Source organism: Chlamydotis macqueenii, chromosome 4 (assembly GCF_036417535.1).
Source record: "Chlamydotis macqueenii isolate bChlMac1 chromosome 4, bChlMac1.mat, whole genome shotgun sequence".
Taxonomy (NCBI): Eukaryota; Metazoa; Chordata; class Aves; order Otidiformes; family Otididae; genus Chlamydotis; species Chlamydotis macqueenii.
Window position 1 is genome coordinate 16,486,338 of NC_141559.1, and position 20,016 is coordinate 16,506,353.

Sequence of the window (20,016 nt, forward strand, 5' to 3'; positions counted from 1 at the left end):
CAATAGGACGAGAGGTAATGGTTTTAAAATAGAGGGGCGTAGATTTAGATTGGAAATTAGGAAAAATTTTTTTACGATGCGAGTTATAGAACACTGGAACAGGTTGCCCAGAAAGGTGGTGGAGGCCCCATCCCTGGAAACGTTCAAGGCCAGGCTGGATGAGGCTCTGAGCAACCTGATCTAGTCAGGAATGTCCCTGCTCCTTGCAGGGGGGTTGGACTAGATGGCCTTTAAAGGTCCCTTCCAATCCTAACCATTCTATGATTCTATGTTTATAGAAAACTTTCATAAATGCCCAAATTTTGAAAGTACAGGACTATTGCACTTCTTCCCCACCAGAATTAGCTTTAAATTAAAAATGCTGTCCTGGCCTAATGAAGAAAAGGCTTAGCAGAGTACTTGTGCAGAGCATAGACGTTTGGAAACCTTCAAACCGCAGCTTAAATTGTTCGCGTTAGAAAAAGTTACAGCTTGGTTCCTCTGATCTGTTCCCACACACAGTATCATACAGTCTCTCCCTAAGAAAGTAACATTACCTTTTTTAATATCGTCTTTCACCCTGCTCTGTAATAAGCATTGCTGTTCTGACATTGCAAGAACTGTTTGCCATATGTCTACTTCCAGTACAGGAGTTGGATTAGTTGTCTGTTAGATGTAAAAAAATGAGGCAGTGGTGCAACAGTTAAGAACGACATAGCAAGTCCAGTCCCTTTCTGTACTGGAGTGCAACATAAACCAATTTCCAGATGAAGCAGGTACAAATGACAAAACTATGCTCTAGTTCTTATGCCTGGTAGTAGCTCAAATTAATGCATATATGCCATGAAGAGGAAATAAGTGGAGAAAATGCCGCTATTCTGGATATGGTTTTCAGCGAGAATCAAGAAGAATTAAAGACAAATGAGAAAAGATGTAGAAGTCTGATACAATTAATGCTGACAGTAATGTCACCTTTTCTGGAAAAGGTGTGAAACATTAAATTACAAGAATTGAAAGTATTTTATCAGAACGGTCAGTACACACAACACACAAATGGCAATACCTTTTTTTTGGCATCTTGCAAGAACAGTACCAGAAGTCTTAAAGAAACCCATTTTTTTTTCTTACTCAATGTTATATACTGTTTTTCTGTTTTATGGACATCACATTGTTTTTTAAAATAATGCATCTGTCTTTCTATTGTAGAGGCCATTTCCATTTCCGCATTTTTCTCCCCTGTGACTTGAAAGTCAGTCTATGTTCTGAATCTCCAGAAGTGATTAAAGCCTATCTTCCATATTAAATAAATGCTATACCCAATATCAGATGAAGGAAACTTGAAATAAAACAAGAAAAGTATAGCTTCTAAAAAGAAAAATAATACTGTGGAAAACCTGCAGCATATTCAGAAAAGACTGTAAGCTAACGACACCATAATAATGTGTTTCAGTAATCTGTGCAGAAAACTCATACGGTGTAAAGGTTCAAACTGAAATACTAAACATGTTGGGATGTACTGTATGAACAAAGATAAGGAAGGATGAATTTGAGGAACCCTAACACAAACTCCCTCTAATTCAAGTATCAGTAGGTACTAGAGATGGTGGATTACAGTCTTCCCAAATTCACTTCAAATGGTTTAGGCACAGCTCCGAAGGTGCTGTCCTTGAGGCACCCTGTCACCATTTAGCAGCAAGTAATTTTCCAGGAAGCACCACCACCAATGTATCCTGCATGAACCACCACTGAGGAACCTTGCTCCAGTTGCTCTCACTGAACAGGTAAGAAGTCTCAGACTTCCCAACACCTCAAAACCTGAATTCTGACCCCCACAGCAGATTAACAAAAGTCTAACTACAGTACATCTTATATCTATACCCTCGGTCCCACCTTGCCAGATCTCTAGCTTATCCTGGGGACAATGCAGAGGGTGATTTTGGACAGATCAGGACCATCAAAGTCAAAGGAAGTCTTGTCCTCGAAGTCCACATTCGCTTCCTACCAAAACCAAAGTACATAAAGGATTACAGAGATTTAAAGAAGAAAGAGAGAAAAATAGAGAGGAGAGAGAAAAGCAATGGCCGAGGTAGCTGAATGGTGCCTTGGAGAACTGGACTGTATCTCCTTTGTCATGAACTTACTTTATAATAATAAGCAAGAAAAATCCCTAATTATCCTCCTCGAATATCCAACTTGAGATCCAGAGTCTAATTTGCTGTGGTTTAAGCAATCATAGGTCCAAGTAAAACCAACAGGAATTGCACTTTGGACATATGAAGTGCTATAAAATGCCAAGTACTTCTGCCTCCTGAGGTCCTAGATATCATAAATCGTGAACCCCAAAATCACTGGGTATGCCTGAGCTTAATCTGTGTATTAACTCCTTGACTGTAAAACAGGAGTAATAACTACTCATCTTATCTTGTATTGCAAGGATAAATTAAACAATGTTTGTGAAGCACTTGGATATTATAGTGATGAGCACCACAGAAAAGCTCTGTAAGAAATTAGTAATTATGTCTTTCTGAGCAAGGGATGAATAGCAATCAGTAGTGAAGGCACAGAACCATATACTGAGCAATGAGAAAAATACAAGATATTGAATAGCTCCTCATTAATTGAACATTATCCAATCTGTTCCATGAACAAGGCAGAGGTCTAATGGAAAAAGTTGTATGTGATTGTGTAATTAAGGCTGAATTAGAACTCATTACATGCGGTGCAGACGAACAAAGACCATGTAAGGCCACTAGCACTCATTATTTAGTTGTGATTTTGCAAACTTGGTTTTTCCTCTGCCAACGTATTGTTTAAAAAGCAAACTGAAAAAAAATGAAGCAGCTCAAAACCCCTGAAATCCACAATTGCACCTAATATAAGAACCCACACAGAGGAGCAGAAAGAGAACACAACCACCTCAGGCGACCCTGCCACAGGAGAAGAAACGGTCTGCCACGCTGCTTGTGAAGAGAAGCAGGACATCAGCAGGTTTCACTGCACAGGAGCCACAGCATGCACGAGTCGAGTCCCAAGCACATGCTCTCTCACCTGCTGCGTGCAGAGCCTAAGCACAAACTTTCGGCTTCAGCGGATGAGGTACACGCTACAGAGAAAGCTCACGTACTGGTCGCTCCAGCAACCGCCCAAACCGCTGCATCGGTTCTGCAGCAAGCGCAGAGCTCCCTGTTACAGTGTCGGCAGCTCCCTGCAGCCCTTCACCTGACCCCTGACAAGAATGAACAGAAACTTGCTTGTTTCTGCTCGCTCTTAGTGTGGACAAGGACAATACAAAAGCCCTACATCACCATCACACTCAAAACAGGTCGAAACGGACTGACAGACTCACATTCCCTTTCTTAGGGCCCTGAATTTGACAGCTCAGCCATGAGAGATGGCACCAAACATGTTTATAGGTTAAAATCAGGTAGTGAGTCTGTCTTTAAAAATTTCCTCTCATTAAATAATAAAGAACTGTGGGCTTCAAAGCTGACCATAGGCCCTTATTGTTTCTAAAAAACCTGGAAAAACTGCCTCAGTCTAAGTCTAGACTTCAAACCTAACAGAGGCACTCCCAATTTTCAACAACCTAAAACTGTGCTGAAAAAAAAAGGCTGAAATCCTGGCTTCTTTTAAGGCAATGGGAGATTTGCCATTACCTTTTCCCACTCTATTTATATCCGAGATGCTAGCAGATGCCTTGTTCCCTCTATCTATAACAGACAGATATGTATGTACATTTTATCTCCTTTTTTTCGTCCGAAGACTGTTTTCCCATCCTCTTATTTAAAACTACATTAGGAAGTACAAAAAGATGTTTTGTTTCTGGCTTTATGTATTTATATATTTATTTTGAGGTTTTATCTATTTAGAATTTCTTTCAGCTGCGACACCGCAGAATTCCTTATCTCTAACATTGTTTCCCTGAAGGCACCTTGGAGGATTTTCCCCTTTTGGCTCTTAACTACTTAACCTGAGACTGGAAAAGCCTTTTCAGGCTCTAAAAATTTTCTGAACCTTGAGGGTTGTGGAAGAGAAGTGCTATTTGCTACTAAAAGTGAAAATTATAACATTATTTTGATAGGCTGTCAAGGCAGGTAGATAACAGCGTTTTATAAAGTAGTATCTCTTAAGAAGCAGTACCATAGCTGCAAGGACCTAAAGCATCTGACTAAGGATGTTTTATGATATTTGATATGCTTTACACTGTTTGATATAGAAGATCTTGTACATATACTCGTGCCCAATTGCAAACTCCAATTCAAATGTTCGTTCATGCTTTAGTTACCCATTTACAGTCATATTGTACTAGGCACTAAAAAAAAAAAAAAAAAAAACAAACAAAAAAAAAACCCACAAACAAAAAAAAACAACCCACCAAACACCCCCAAGAGCACAGTGTTTGAGAAGCCAGACCAATGACAGAGGATTTCTCGGTAGCCAGGCTCTCATTTGAGAGGACTACCAGCAAATGTAACCAAGCCAGAGGTCACCTGATAGGGTCTGGAGGTACCTGCAGGGGCTTACCTGGATAGGATGGAGTTATTTCAAAAGGACTTCACTCTCCTGAGCTTTTTTCTGAACTCAGAATGAGAAGAGTCATTGCAGGAGACAGACATTCATCTGCTAGTACAAATACAAAGTAATTCTGCCTTATGCAAGATCTGAGTACTTTACATCAATTTTTAAAAACTAGAGTCCTGTTATCCATGTGAAGATCTGGTCATCCACCATCATTACATGTGGAATATCATGAAAATGCATTAGTTGGTTCATCCCCTCTTTTTTTACTCCTACTTCCTTCATTTTTGGAGTCAGATGAACTTTCCAGCCTTAGCAGGACACAATATTAACCAAAATAGACCTCTCTGGCTCATCTTTTACTATCACAGACAACCAAATCATATTATACATCGGCTACTTGTCTTACACTCCATTTCAAAGCAGGCACTTAAATCCTGCTAAATCCTCTCAGGAAAGTGCTCCTAGAAGTTCCTTTTTTTGGTCGTTTGCAGCCTTCTCAAAATATCAGACTAACTAATGTAATTTTTACCCATTCACTCTTATTTCAGTACAGTTCTTAGTTGAAAATAAATTCTCCCTCTCAGTTGCCTATGCCTCAACTCTGAAATATTTATAGACAGCAATCATGTCCCATCTCAGACTCTTTTTGGGTAAGCTAAAAAAAGCTAAAAGCATTTAGTCACCTGACACAAGATAAATTTTTATTCCCCAGATCATTTCAGAAGCTCTCCTAACGTGTTTAATTGACTCTGAATCAAACTGTTTTTGACATGCTGGTGACCAGAAGTATACAAAATACTCCACATAAGTGTTCTCAGCATAATTTGTATCATGGTGGTCTGAATACTTCCCTGTTTGCTTGAAATACCTGGTGCATCTGGACATATGGATTTTGTATAACTACATTATGCAAATGACTCAGTCATCTTGGAACTATGACCTGAAAGACTAATTTCCCAGGAAGCATCCTATATACCTTCCCTGTGCAGCACATGATAAAAATCCATTCCTTTTTAAAGAAAAGGAAGTTGAAGTACTCAATAAAGCACTAAACTAACAACTGTGACATTTCAACTTTTGTTAACTAAAATATTTGTGGCTACCTTACATCTGCATGCATTCACAGGGCCATCCCTCCCTTAAGACACTGATCTACCAGAACACCACCCTGTGATGTGTTAAAAAAAGAACTGAAAAAAAATGAAGCACTGCAACTCAGTTCCCTGTCACATCATAAGAACGCCAAAATTTCCCCTCTCTTACAAGGATGTAGAAGGTAAGCACATGAAAGCCTGTGTGATGCTTGAATTTGTGGCGATGGAAGGCCATTACCCAAGATAAACCAGCCTTAGCACTGCATATATCCTGTTTACTGCATATTGTGCCTGTGCAGGCTGCTATCAGCTACGAATGTATGTTTTATAGATGAAGCAGTCTAGAAATTAGTATTCATAAAACAAAGAACAAAAGACAAACAAAAGAGTGCAGAGAAAGAAAAGCTGCATGCAGACCTCCTATCATCGTGCAACTGTTTTTCAAGGCTAGACAGCAGCCCATATTTAAATTCTCCTCCTTGTATGCATCTTTCCCTCTCCACAGCAACACTCACTCACATGGTAAATACCAGTTACAATCAAAAAAACTGTGAGTGTTGGTAAGTCTTGGGGGAAGGAAGAAATTATTAATGTTTTCGCAAAGGAATGAATGCTGATTTTTAGCTTCCTTGATATAAAATATTTTTCACATAATTTTCCCAGGAATTAACCAACTTGTGATTCTTTGTGGCACTGCAGCTGCTACACTCACTCTTCTCTGCTTGTTTTAAAACCAAAACACTGTATCACCCAGACAATTTGCAAACCTACTCCCTTCTTTCTGAAACACCACCACAATGTGCTTGCTCTGTCAGTGTTGCACTTGACATTTAACACACATCCAGCATTTATTCTTGAGTGTCAGTTGGAGTTTCTCATGCAGGCCACATATTCCAAGAGCCACAAGGAAAAAACTTTTCCTCCCATTTCACCTCTCCCCAGCTTTAAAATATCCAATTGTAATAAAGGATAGAGCATGTATTAATCTTTCAATTTTTGTGTCCTACTTCTTGCTGCTTGGTTTTTTTGGTTTGGTTTATTTTTCTCCCTTTTTGGGGTCCCAGTGCAAGCCTTTCTAGCTCCTTCCTCCTACCAGCCTCCTGAGCTCCTAGTAGCTAAAGCCAACCAGGAGCAGGAATGAAGACTTAATTTCACTGAGCAATACTGCCTGCCAGAGCAACAACCAGGAAAAGCCCTTTTTATATCTATAAATGAATGGAAGGCTGGCGGCAGCTTCAAACCTATGATGACTTAATTATTTAAATTTTATTTTACACCTATTAACCATAGCATGGCAAGTAAGAGTAGCAGCTGCTACATGAATTTGACCAGCTCACTTGCCCTCAGCAGATCACCCATCTGCTTGCTCTTCACCTAATATTTCTGTTTGATAGGTTGTAAAACAGATTCTCACAACAGGTCAGGAACAGAGTCAACTTCAAATCCCACATAGAAATTTCTATTAAAACATATGGACGTCTATACTGAGTGATGTCGAATTTAGAGAGGCCACTGACCTTAGGAAAGTGGATAAAAGGAAAATTGCAGCCTGTGACGGAAAAACACTGACTCCATTACAGTGAATGAGCAGAAGAGTGGAGAGTGAAGAAGTGTCTGTATAATTAACTCTAGTAGCACAGACCTACAAAATTCATGGGTGCACGCACTCCAAAATGTCATGGAAAACTACTTTCTATAATGTATCAGTTTCAGCTTTGTCGTAGTTTTGTTTAGCGGGGGGGGGCCTAAGGTAGCTTCTGTAGGAAACTACTAGAAGTTGCTCCCCTTTGTTCAGTGGACTCGGCCAGGCCTAGGGCGGACCTGCTGCTGGCCAAGGCCAAGCCGATTGGTAGCAGAATGTTCCATGACAACGCCTCTGTGATAACGTATTTAAGAAGGGGAAAACAGAAAAAAAGAGGAGAGAAGATGTGAAGAAGCTGAGCGGGGGCAGAGGCGCAGAGGGGGAGGCGCAGGCCTCATGGGCCTTGCAGGCCTCACCCTCTGGCCTCTCGCCAGGCAGCCGACTGGGCCTGACTCGGTCCAGCCCGGCTACAAGAAGTGGAAAGGAGATGAGAAGTGAATAAGATGTAAAAAAAGATCCTGAGAGACATCTACCAGCCTATTGTGAGGAACGGCTGCAGACGCCAAGGTCAGTTCAGAAGGAGGGGGAGGAGTAATGCGGCTCCTGGCCAAGATTCCCCTGCAGCCTGTGGTGATGACCATGGTGGAGCAGGTTGTCCCCCTGCAGCCCAGGGAGGCCCACGGAGGAGCAGAGATCCACTTGGAGCCCGTGAAGGACCCTGTATCGGGGGAGGTGGATGCCTGAAGGCAGCTGTGGCCCGTGGAGGGCCCGCTGGGACAGCTGTTCTAGAGGGACTGCACCCGTGGAAGAGATGACCCATGCCGGTGCAGTTCCACAAAGGACTGTGGCCCGTGGGAGGGAGCCCACGCTGGAGCAGGGGAGGAATGTGAGGAGTTCTTCCCTCGACCATGAAGCAGCGGCGTAAAACAACGTATGAAGAACTGACTGCAACCCCCATTCCCTCTTCCCCCCCTGCGCCGCTCGGGGTGGGGGAAGGTAGTAGAGATAATGTTAAGCTTGGGAAGAGGGAGGGGTGGATGGAGGTTATCTTGTTCTCTGTCTCATTACCCTGCTATTTGTAGTAATAAATGAATAGTTCTCCCCAAGTCAAGTCTGTTTTGCCTGTGATGGTAACTTTAAGAATTTCTCCCTGTCCTTATCTCAAACCTCAAGCCATTTTTCTTATATTTTCTCTCCCTGTTCTCTCGGAGGGTGGGGCGAGTGAGAGAGAGACTGCGTAGTCTGGTCCTGATCGGGGCTGAACTACGACAAGCTTCTACAGCTTAAAAAAAAATTGCTTCTTTACATGATAAGTTAAACCTTCCTGTTCACCAGCAGTATTTTATAAAAAATCAAGTTATGCTAATGAAGCAAATTATTCAAGAGCTATACATTCCAGTATTTAAATTGTCATACCTTGATATTTTTTTCCACCTCAGTTCAAAGGAAAAGAATTAGGAGGCACACAGAGAGGCTTTAGTTTCTCTTTATTTTCTATTGGAGGGTGTAGAGCTTTGGGAAGTTTTCACTTACAGCGCACGGAAAAACTGTAGGAAGATTACCTGTTTCTGAAAAAACATCTTATGCATAACATACCACTTTCCCTCTTGTGTGGCCTTCTGGAAGCAGAGACTACAGAGTACTCCCAGGGATATTACACATCTGGCCCATTGCTACATGGCTGCACAGTGCCTTTGCTTGCCAAAGAACTGAATTCATCTACCACTGAATTTTCGGGCTGGTAATAGCTTCCAATCCTTCATGTGAAGATGAGTCTCTAGAAGGCTGTTGGAGCCCTCTGGTAATGGCAAAAAGATCAGACTCAGTGCCTGGCAAGGCAGACTGGACGTTACCCCAGGTGACTGGTGGGTTGGACCCTCGACCTTGCAGGCCAAATTGTTTTCTTTCTGTGTTTTCAGAGCAGCCTGGCACAAAGGGAGATGAAGAATAGCACTTCTTTTCTGTAACCCTATCTTTGAGGCAGCCTCAGTTCCCACAGCTGTGCTGAGTCCCTGCAGACTGCTACACAAGAAATTTAATCTCTTCTACTACTGGAGTGGAGTCTTGGATAACCTGCTGTTCAAACACACAGCAGAGGTAGGATTTCTTTACTATTAGGCTGCTCGCTGAGGTGCACAGCACATTTACTATATCCAGCAGGCCATTTAAATAAGATGGCATCAGATTAGACTTTGAAAAATTTCCTTCAGACGAATTTCCCTCTACTTCAAATAAGCAAATAGCAAATGTTCAGGTGAAAAAGAAATGCAACCCTAGAAACTTCTGTTGCTGTGACTGCGTTTCTGCTTCAAAGGTGAAGGTCTATGTTTCTGACTTAAAACAGCAGAACTAGCTTTAAGGCTCCTGGAGCAGAAATCAACAGCAAAATTTGAAATTTACTGAACATCATATCTTTGTATTTAAAAAAAAAAAGAAATGCTTCCCTATAACTAGTAAGATACAACTTATGAATTCTTCCATTTCAAGTAGTCAAAAATCTCACAGTAAATACGCAAAGCAGCTGGATGACGGTAATTTTTGCTGTAGTCTTTAGCACCATTTGGAGATGAAAAAAAAATGCCTTCCTTTTTTCTTACCTTCAAGCCAAAGGACGAATGAAAGATTAACTTTAGCAACTTAAGAAGCGATATAAATTCTGATTTAGGACAGATTACCTCATACTTGCCTGGAATTCAAACAAATGAAGACTAAAAATGCAAAGCATACACAAGAACAGCTGTGATTTCTGACTTCAAGCCTGTTACTCTCCTTGGAGAAAGCTGGTTCAGTGGAAAAAGAGAAGACAAGACTGGCCAGGTGCTTTAGCTTCCCTCATAGTATAGTGTATTTTCAGCAAATGACTCTATTAATGATCATAAATTAAAGTTCAGATAACTTTATGACTGGCCATATCTGTAATTTAGAAAAAATCATACAATAAAGTAAAAATGTATTATAAATACAAACGTCTTGTCTTTTCAGTGACATCATTTATCAACACTTTTATGGTTAAAGGATTTTAGTATTTGCAAGGAGATGACATTTCTTCATATCAGACTCCTGTTCATCAAGTCAGTCCTCCTCCAAGCTCAGGAGCAAAGCATCCCAACAAAGAGGAAGTCAGGCAAAAATGCCAGGAGGCCTGCATGGATGAACAAGGAGCCCCTGGACCAAGTGAAAACAAAAAAAAGAAGGCTACAGAGGGTGAAGGCAAGGATAGGGAGCCTGAGAAGAATACAGAGAGATCGTCTGAACAGGGAGGGATCAGGTTAGGAAAGCTAAAGCCCTGATAGAATTAAATCTCCCCAGGGACATCAAGGGCAAAAAAAAAAAAAGCTTCTATAGAATCACAGAATCGTCAGGGTTCAAGGGTAAAAGGAAGATTAGGGAAAATGTGGGCCCTCTCTGGAAGCAAATGCAAGATCTGGTTACCTGGGACATGGAAAAGGCTCAGGTACTCAAGGACTTTTTTGCCTCAGTCTTTACCAGCACATGCTCTAGCCACATCATCCAGGTCGCAGAAGCCAAAGGCAGAGACTAGGAGAACGGAGAACTGCCCACGGTAGGAGAAGAGCAGGTCTGAGACCATCTAAGGAACCTGAAGATGCACAAGTCCATGGGACCTGATGAGATGCATCCACAGGTCCTGAGGAGACTGGCAGATGAAGTTGTCAAACTGCTGCACATCATATTTGAGAAGTTATGACAGTCCAGTGAGGTTCCCACTGACTAGAAAAGGGGAAAAATAACCCCCTTTTTTTTTTAAAAGGAAAACAAGGAAGACCCGGCGAACTACAGGTCAGTCTCAGCCCTGTGTTTGGCAAGGTCATGGAGCAGATCCTCCTGGAAATTATACTGCGGCACATGGAAAATAAGGAGGTGATTGGCGACAGCCAACATGGCTTCACTAAGGGTAAATCACGCCTGACAAATATGGCGGCCTTCTACGATGGCGTTACAGCACTGGTGGATAAGAGAAGAGCAACTTACATCATCCACCTGGACTTGTGCAAAGCATTTGACACTGTCCCACATGACATCCTTGTCTCTATAACTGGAGAGATATGGATTTGACGGATGGATCACTTGGAGGATAAGGAATTGGCGAGATGGCCGCACTCAGAGAGTGGTGGTCAACGGCTCAATGTCCAAGTGGAGACCAGCAACGAGTGGTGTTCCTCAGGGGTCCGTACTGAGATCAGCCCTGTTTAACACCTTTATCAGTGACATAGACAGCAGGATCAAGTGCACCCTCAGCAAATTGACTGACGACACCAAGCTGTGGTGGGAGGGAAGGGATGCCATCCAGAGGGACCTTGACAGGCTGGAGAGATGGGCCTGTGCAAATCTCATGAAGTTCAGCAAGGCCAAGTGCAAGGTCCTGCACGTGGATTGAGGCAATCCCAGGCACAAATACAGGCTGGGCGGAGAACGGATCAAGACCAGCCCTGAGGAGAGAGACTTGAGAGTACCAGTGGACAAGAAGCTTAACATGAGCCAGCAACGTGCGCTTGTAGCCCAGAAAGCCAACCGCATCCTGGGCTACATCAAAAGAAGCGGGGCCAGCAGGTCAAAGGAGGTGATTCTCCCCCTCTACTCCACTCTCATGAGACCTCACCTGGAGTACTGTGTCCAGCTCTGGAGCCCCAAACACAAGAAGGACATGGACCAGTTGGAGAAGGTCCAGAGAAGGGTCATGAAGATGATGAGAGGGCTGGAGCACCTCTCCTGCGAGGACAGGCTGAGAGAGTTGGGGCTGCTCAGTCTGGAGAAGAGAAGGCTCTGGGGACACCTTTTTGTGGCCTTGCAATGCTTAAAGGAGGCTTATAAGAAAGATGTGGAGAAATTTTTTAGCAGGGCCTGTTGTGATAGAACAAACGGCAATGGCTTTAAACTAGAAGGAGGGAGATTTAGACTAGATAGAAGGAAGAAATTTTTTACAACAAGGGTGAGGTAACACTGGAACAGGTTGCTTAGAGATGTGGTAGATGCCCCATCCCTGCAAACATTCAAGGCCAGGTTGGACAGGGCTCTGAGCAACCTGATCTGGTTGGAGATGTCCCTGCTCCTTGCAGAAGTGTTGGACTAGACGACCTTTAAATGTCCCTTCCAATCCAAACTGTTCTATGATTCCATGAAATCAATCACATCAAACACTGCCTCACTCTTCTCAGTGCACAAGCTGGACACCTATTTTCTTCTAGGCTTTTCTTAGTGCAAATAAATCAGTAAGTAGATATTCCCTGCTTCATCAGCGGTTGTTAAGAACATCTACTCATCTGACGAGACTTCAAAAATCCTATACACAATTTATGTATTTGCATGCCATGAACTCTTATGCCTTATCAGGTATTAAGAACTTAATTTTTACCACTTGAAGAAGTTGCGTACAAAGTCTGTAAGGGTCAAACATTTTCTTTTACCCTAACAACCCAAGTTACAGAAAGAGAAAAACTTACTAGAGGGCCTGTAGCACTCTGAGTGATCCTAAGTTCTTTCTATTGAGATGCTCAGCAAAGGCTAGCTATACCATAATTAACATAAAACAGGGAGATGTCAGGAAAACACTCCTGTGATGATAAAGCTATCAAAATATAGTTCTCATGAAAGTTCCTGTTCTTAATGAAGATAATCTCTAAGAAAAGCAGCATGATCAATTCCTGCTTCCTCAACAATCTACCATAGTACTGTAAAGCCCTTTCTCTTTTGCTGAAAGACAAAGCAGATGCACTACTGAGTCGAAAGCCCTGGAGGTACCCACAGGGAGATACCTGACCTAAGTGAATTGTATGGTCATATAAGGCTGCCAAAGCATGCTGAGACAGCTGTAGTCATCCTCTAGTACAGGAGAAACAGGGGTATGTTTACATCAATTGTATATGAGTCCATTAAAAATCACAAAAAGCCACCTGCAAGGGTGGAGAAGCAGACTGATTCAGCACTGGCATTGAGTAAAACAATGGATCCTTTAGAAAGTGCATGCTGCCAAACATTCTGGCGTAGCCTACGTAAAATACACCACATGTAATTGGAGTTCATTCAACCTTTTTTTTTTTTTTCAGATTAACAACATAGAATTTTATCAACAGCAGAAACACATAGGAAAACATCTAAGTGTGCGTGTATATATACTTCTATTAAAAAAAAAAACAAACCCACAAGTATTTTGTCTTTTCTTTTTGTTGATGTTTTTTGGTCTGTGTTTCCTTACCTTCTACTGCTCTCTTGAAGAAAACTTTACAGCTGCCACATGTAACCACCCCATAATGACATCCAGATGCCTCATCTCCGCACACCAAACATACTTTGGAAGGTCTTGAAGATCCAGTTGATACACTTCTCAATGAAGAGCTGGAGTTAAAAAAAACCAAAAAACAAAACAAAACAAAAAAAAACAAACAACAAAACAAACAGCTATGAATATTTGAAATCACACTGGCCATAATGCATATTGAATTAAGAATTTATAACAGGTATATTGCTCAAGGCACTAACAATTAGGAAACCACAACTCTTTCTGGCAGTGCCTGCTTGAATACATGAATTGCTTTAATTAGTAAGTGAATATTTTCATTGTCTGTTCTAAAACACCCATAATATATCAATGCTAATGTGAGAAGTTACCACAAGGGCAGTGGAATTTATTGGTAGCAGATGATTAAAACTGAAAATAAACAAGAAACAAACAAAGAAACTACTCTGGCAGCAACCTGATCGCTATACATTTTCTGTTTGTTTGTTTCAAGTCTTAACAGCTAAGGAATACCGGTAATAAAACCACAAAGACCATTTTATGAGGTAGTACAGCAGACTCTCCTGTCTGCATTCCTGCCTACCACTACAGCGGTCCTTGAGCTTATACCTAATATTTCTGTAACTTAACAGTTTACTTCTGAAGTAATTTTGAAGCCTTTTTACATTCTGCAAGTGCAGAAGAGCCTTCCATATAACTGTAGGTACCAGAAAAGCAGAACTGGAAGTTCAGAAACCATCCTGAAGTTTTGCAGACTGATGCATCTTGCTAACTCAGCTTCAACTGTCTACTGCCTTCTTAAAAGATAGGGCATTTCTGTTGCTGTATTTTTTAAACCACGACTCTCTGGAGGTATCTTTAGGAAGTATTTTCCACTGGCAATTTTAAAAGACAGTGCTCTTCAAAAACAAGTCACATTTCATGATGCAGTGAGTCTCCTCCCTCCCTCCTTCCCCTGGGAACTGGAAATGCCACCCTAATGTAATCTGCATGCTCAGAGAAACGTGCAAGATGCTGAAGGAGATGAAAGCTCTGCATGCCTCCCACGCCTCCAGAGGGTTAGGGAGCGTCTTTCCTTCCACACAGGCCTCTCTTCTCCAGGTAAACGTGACCTCTTGCATTGCTTCACATGTTATCTCTCTGAACGCTGCCAAACAACTACAAAAACAACCCTAAAAGACTTTACACCCATGGTGAAATAATCTGATAGTTCAAGTTGCAGGTCACAGGCTATTTGTCGGTCAGTCATTGAGACACAAAGTTCACAGGTAGTCTTAATTCAAACAGAAGATAACCAGCTTGCTAGGAAACTTCAAGTACGCACCTTTTGCCTTTTTCCGATTTTCTATCTGCCTTTAAAGAGGTATCCAAAGGCCAAGTGATTTATCCAGGGGCACAGCACAAATGTCACTCCGGATCAAGGACCACAACTCTCCTGGCCTGCAGCTTTACTGTAATGTCAAATCTAAACATCTTTTTAAATGATAGAGTTCAGATGCTCATCAAAATGTTCCAAATAGTATTCCTGCTCTTGTCTGCTCGCTAGTCTGTTAGATTTACTAGTTTTAGTCCTCGTGCTATTTATACTTTCATTACATAACATCACACTACTTGATAATTGCTAGGTGATGGCATTAGCTCATCTGTCATAGAGACAAAGGAAAGTCTCACCAAATCTATGTTAAAATAAGTTCTGCGTGCTCAAGTCACAGTCATAACTATGCACACTGCATTTATCTACCACTAAGGAAAAGGTCTGTCTTCAGGATTCGCCAAGTCTGTGCTGGTATTCAGCTCTGCATTTGGATTTGTTTAGGCAGTGAATGGGACTTTCTCCCTCTAGCACATTTCATACTGCATGAAAACGCTAAGCCTCTCATTAAACAAAATTCTTCAAAAGGTGTCTGCTTTCTAGAGAAAATGTCAGTAACCTGGACAATAATGTGGAAAACTAACTCCTCGGATTTTTTTTTTTTTTCATTGCAAGCAGCAGTGTTTTGTCTGAAAAGGGAAACGTTTCAATTCTGACGTACCACCAAGATGTCTCGAGGCATCTGTAATAGTGATGCTGCATGTTCCCATTTCTTAATACCAGGAAAAATTTTGTTAGTCTTTCCACCTTGAAAATGGTCAGTATGGGTTGTTTTTTTTAAAAATATTTAGAAAAGGTAATTCTTTTAGAGAGCTCTTCCTGTGGAGAAATTGAGGTTTCCAGGGTATCACAGCAGTGTGGATGTTTGTCTATTTATATACACACACACACATATACACACATTCTCCCTCTATATATACATACTGTAGATACATATAAAGCGTGTATTATTTTTAGTTTAAAATAAATTGTCATGTAGGATTTGCAGAAGGTGGGAGAGCCTTTTTTTTAGATACAAGTTACCCTATAAAATTTCACTCACACAGATTTACTGGGTAAAAAAAAAGCCACATTGACACATGAGGCACATGTGTAAAGACACATTGAGGCACCAGTCAATCCATGACTATTATTAAATGTCCACCAAAGACATAATCTATAGCATATTCTATTCAGTGCTTCTCTAGATGAAGGGCTTGAATATAGCTGAAAGGGAAAGGTACAGCTTGAATACAAAGCATGTATTCAACTACTCAGCCACAGCTCCATAGGTAGAAACTTAACATCCTGGAATAAAATTTAATTACCTCCCATACATCCTTTTAATCAGTTTAAAAGCGGAATATGTTAAAATACAAATGAGGTATTTTCATTCTTAATAGAAGTATCTAACATGGAGCAATTCTCAAATAACTCTATTGCAAAGAAACATTGATACTAGCTGTTGGTACTTAAATCTCCTCCAACTTAAGCCAGATTTAGCTATGATTGTCTTCTAAGGAACAATGTTTGGCTTGTTTGTAAAATATCTTAAGTTCTCTTTCACCCATTGTACACCAAAGTATTTGACAATTCAAAATGCTATTTTGCTACCTCATACAAAGGTAAGGTGGTATTTGTACAAACCTGCAAATAACAAAAGGCCGAGTCCAAAAAATATGCTAAACCTCAGCTTCAGTCATTCTCCCATTGAAGCTTTTATTTCTCAACAAGGAATGGTTATACCTTTTCCTCCCAAATCTCTCTTACTTTCAGGCTGTCATTCCTTTCTTAGCAACTTGACCATGGTTAACAAGATCCGCATCAAGATCTGACTGGTGAGGAAACTACCTCTCTGCCCTCGTTTCAAGGCCAGACAGCCAGTGTTTATGACACAGAAGTACACTTCATTTATTCGTTGCTTTTATTAAACCAATCATTTAATTAATTAGTATAGCTCTATATCATATAATATGTATAGGGAGAAACAGCACACTAAAACTCCACTTTCAAAATGCTCTTCATGACTGCTCCAAGTTAAATATTTCCATTTTCATTACTTTTTCCACAAAAACATCCCATATATTTCTACCAAGTAAACCTAATGTAAACTGGTATGTGGGAAAAGTTACAGGCAGGTAACACTTAGTTTTTACCTATTAAGTGTTAAATTCAGTTGCTTATAACAGATATATACATTAATTTTAGTTCTTTTTTTGGAGCTCAGTTTTATTTTTTTTTGCTCCACATGAGAAGTCTCGTTACAATAATCCAGATTATTTAGGTAATACATCATTCTCTCTTTTAAAAAAATTCAAGAGTTGGTCCAAATAAGAACAGATACCACAAAAAATTATCAGGAACTTTACAATTTACTCGCCTACTGCCAAATATCTATTTGAATAACACATTCAATCTAATGACATCTGTGGGCCACAGCAGGATTGAGTCTTAAACTTCACACCAAGTGAAAACACTGTGTTTACACATTTGCCCAAATCCAAATGAGAGTCTAACAACTATTGCTCTGATATTTAACAAGGTTTTTTTTTAAACTGTCACACAATGGACTATTGTTGACCCAGAAAATTTCTTGTGAGCAGCAACCTACTCTCAATACAAACTTCTAACTGAAAACACAAGAAATACGAAATAATGCCACAGAGCTGGCTACTCATCACTGCTTTCAGAAGCTATGGTTTCCACAGGTTGATTAGGTGTTATTACTGTCACGCCTCTCTTGTTATTTCCAATATAAAAAAAAAAAAAAAAAAAGCAAAAAAAAAGCAAACACATGCCCCCCATACACACACACTCTCTGCAGGATTCAAACACAGCAGATCTAACAGAGCACACATTTTATCACAACACTTTTACAGCCAAGGGCAGCATGGAGCAGTTTAACAATGCCAAATGTATCTACTAAATGATTTGTAAAATGGTTGCTTATATGGCTCCACTAACATTTGTCACGTTGTAGGGTATGTGATTAGGAATAAGCCTGATTTATTATCCTCAACAGTGCAAATGCTGACCTTGACTAGCCATTGCCACCCAGCTCATTTGCGTCTCTGCAAGTTGTCTTTAGTAATAGTTATATGGAGAATTAATTAGAAATAACAGATTTTTGTAAAGAACAGTCAATAAACTCACAGATAATCCAGCATTTTAAAAGCTGATTATATAGGTTATTATGCTTTTCAAACCAGATGTCATACAGGAGCACAGTTTAAACAAACGATGCCTCTGACGATAAAATGAAGCATTCCAAAAAAGCATAAGCCACAATATGAATTCCAAACTCATTTGTTCCAAGCGTTTTTATTATTATGAGATCTAGATGTGTCCTTTTTAATTCCACGTCATTGACTTTTCTTTTCCATACAGAAATGTTCTGGTAGTAAAACAAACAGAAGGAATCTGGGTACACCAGTTATGTGAAAACAAAGGTAAAAAGAAGTTGAGGTCAGCATCATGTTTTCACCAAAAGAAAGTAAATCTGTAAGAGGAAGAATAATAAGGTGATTCAAAAAGTAGAGACTGTTAGCATCTTCCTTCTACTCTCTCATCTCACTTTCGAAGGCATGTAACCTCCAGCGAGAGTCATCTACTGGGGACTGGCACATGAAAACATTATTGTTAACTTCGCACACACAGGTACTGAAACTTAACTTTCCCATGACCCAAAACAAGAACTGTGTATTTTAACAAGATTTCACAACCATGATGTGGATGGTCTGGCTGAGCATGCAGACTAGAGCTTCACCCCCTATTTGTACCCAGGTAAGCTCAGATGGTCAGGAGGCGGCCAAGAGCTGACCAAGCCCAAGAGTCCCTGGTGCTGCCAAGCCGGTTATGCCACTGCAGCAGCACACCCACACGCCTGGCCCTCACCAGCCTCAACACAGCAGGCCAGACAATGCCGCCCAAGGGAGACAAGAAACTCCCACGCTGAACGACAATGCAACTTCTCACAACCTGGCACTAAAATCAAGAGATGGATTCCAAGGTTTATGCTACCCTGGAAACACACTCTTTCCCCACCCCCAACTAGTCTTCTGAATTCTTCCTCATTTCCACAGCTAATCTTACATCCATAAGTGCTTCCTTTGAGTGGTCATTTCTCTAGCAGCTCTTCTAGTATCTTTATTTCCTCAACTCAGCATTTACTCAGCCACCACAGTAGATAGCCTAACCATCTCTCCTCTTCACATTGCCTTCATTATTTTTCTACATGTTCACTGTATTGGTTTTGTTTAGTGAAGTGGGGGCTACAAGTGGGACCTTCTGTAAGAAGCTGCTAGAAGTTTCCCCTTTGTCCAATAGACTCAGCTGGGCCTAGGGTGGACTCACCGCTGCCCAGGGCCAAGCCAATTGGTAGCACAATGTCCCCTGACAACACCTCTGCAATAACATATTTAAGAAAGGAGAAAAAAAAAAAAAAAAACAGAAAAAAAGGGAGAAATGTTATTTTTATTTTAATAATAAACAAACAGTTTTCCCCCAAAAAAGTCTGTTTTGCCCGTAACAGTAACTTTAAGGATTTCTCCCTGTCCTTATCTCAAGCCTTGAGCCTTTTTTCTTATATTATCTCTCCCTCTTCTCTTGGAGGGTGGGGGGAGTGAGAAAGAGACTGTGTAGTCTGGTCCCAAGCGGGGCTAACCTATGACGTTCACATAGAAACAGTAATTTCACTGCCCAAGATAATTCTAACAGTTATTTAGAATATGTTATATTGATCAAAAGTTGTTCAATAGTTTATTTGACCACTACACAGTGAAGCCGGTCACGACCTCCACCGCTGGCAGGTATCATGTCCCAGATTTTGCTCCATATTGCTAGTTTTAATTGGCAATACTAAGGTTTGACCAGTATCTGTTTTGCGTTGTGTACCCCAAATTTTTTTTAAAAGTTTCACTGCAGGAAGGCACCCTGGCTCTCTCCTATAACTACTTGCATAAAGCAGATTAGTAGACTGGAAAATGGTATTTCTTAAATGTCAGACTATATAAGCCAATCTTCTCGTCAGCAGACCAAGAAAGCACAGAGAAGTGAAAAGGTGCAGAGATAAAATGATCAGATTTTCAGAGGAGAAGGCAGTCACGTGGGACCTCGTGAACACCGAGCTATGGAAGGACCACTGAAACCAAACCATCCCCAAGCCTCAGCAGCAACACTCCTGCATGCTGCTGGAGCAGCTTTTCCCCTCTGATGTTTGGCAGAGACGCATACAAAT

At 40.9% G+C, this 20,016-nt stretch overlaps 1 protein-coding gene across 3 annotated transcripts in view; it reads right to left on the reverse strand.

The window, feature by feature from the left end:
- The window catches only part of NR3C2 (nuclear receptor subfamily 3 group C member 2), a 214,496-nt gene that overhangs the window by 85,900 nt on the left and 108,580 nt on the right, over positions 1-20,016 (reverse strand). For all 3 annotated transcript variants that reach the window (XM_086746351.1, XM_086746352.1, XM_086746350.1), the window contains exon 3: positions 13,388-13,527. In XM_086746351.1, coding sequence (XP_086602477.1) covers positions 13,388-13,527 — 140 coding nt within the window. The remainder of the gene's footprint in view (positions 1-13,387; positions 13,528-20,016) is intronic.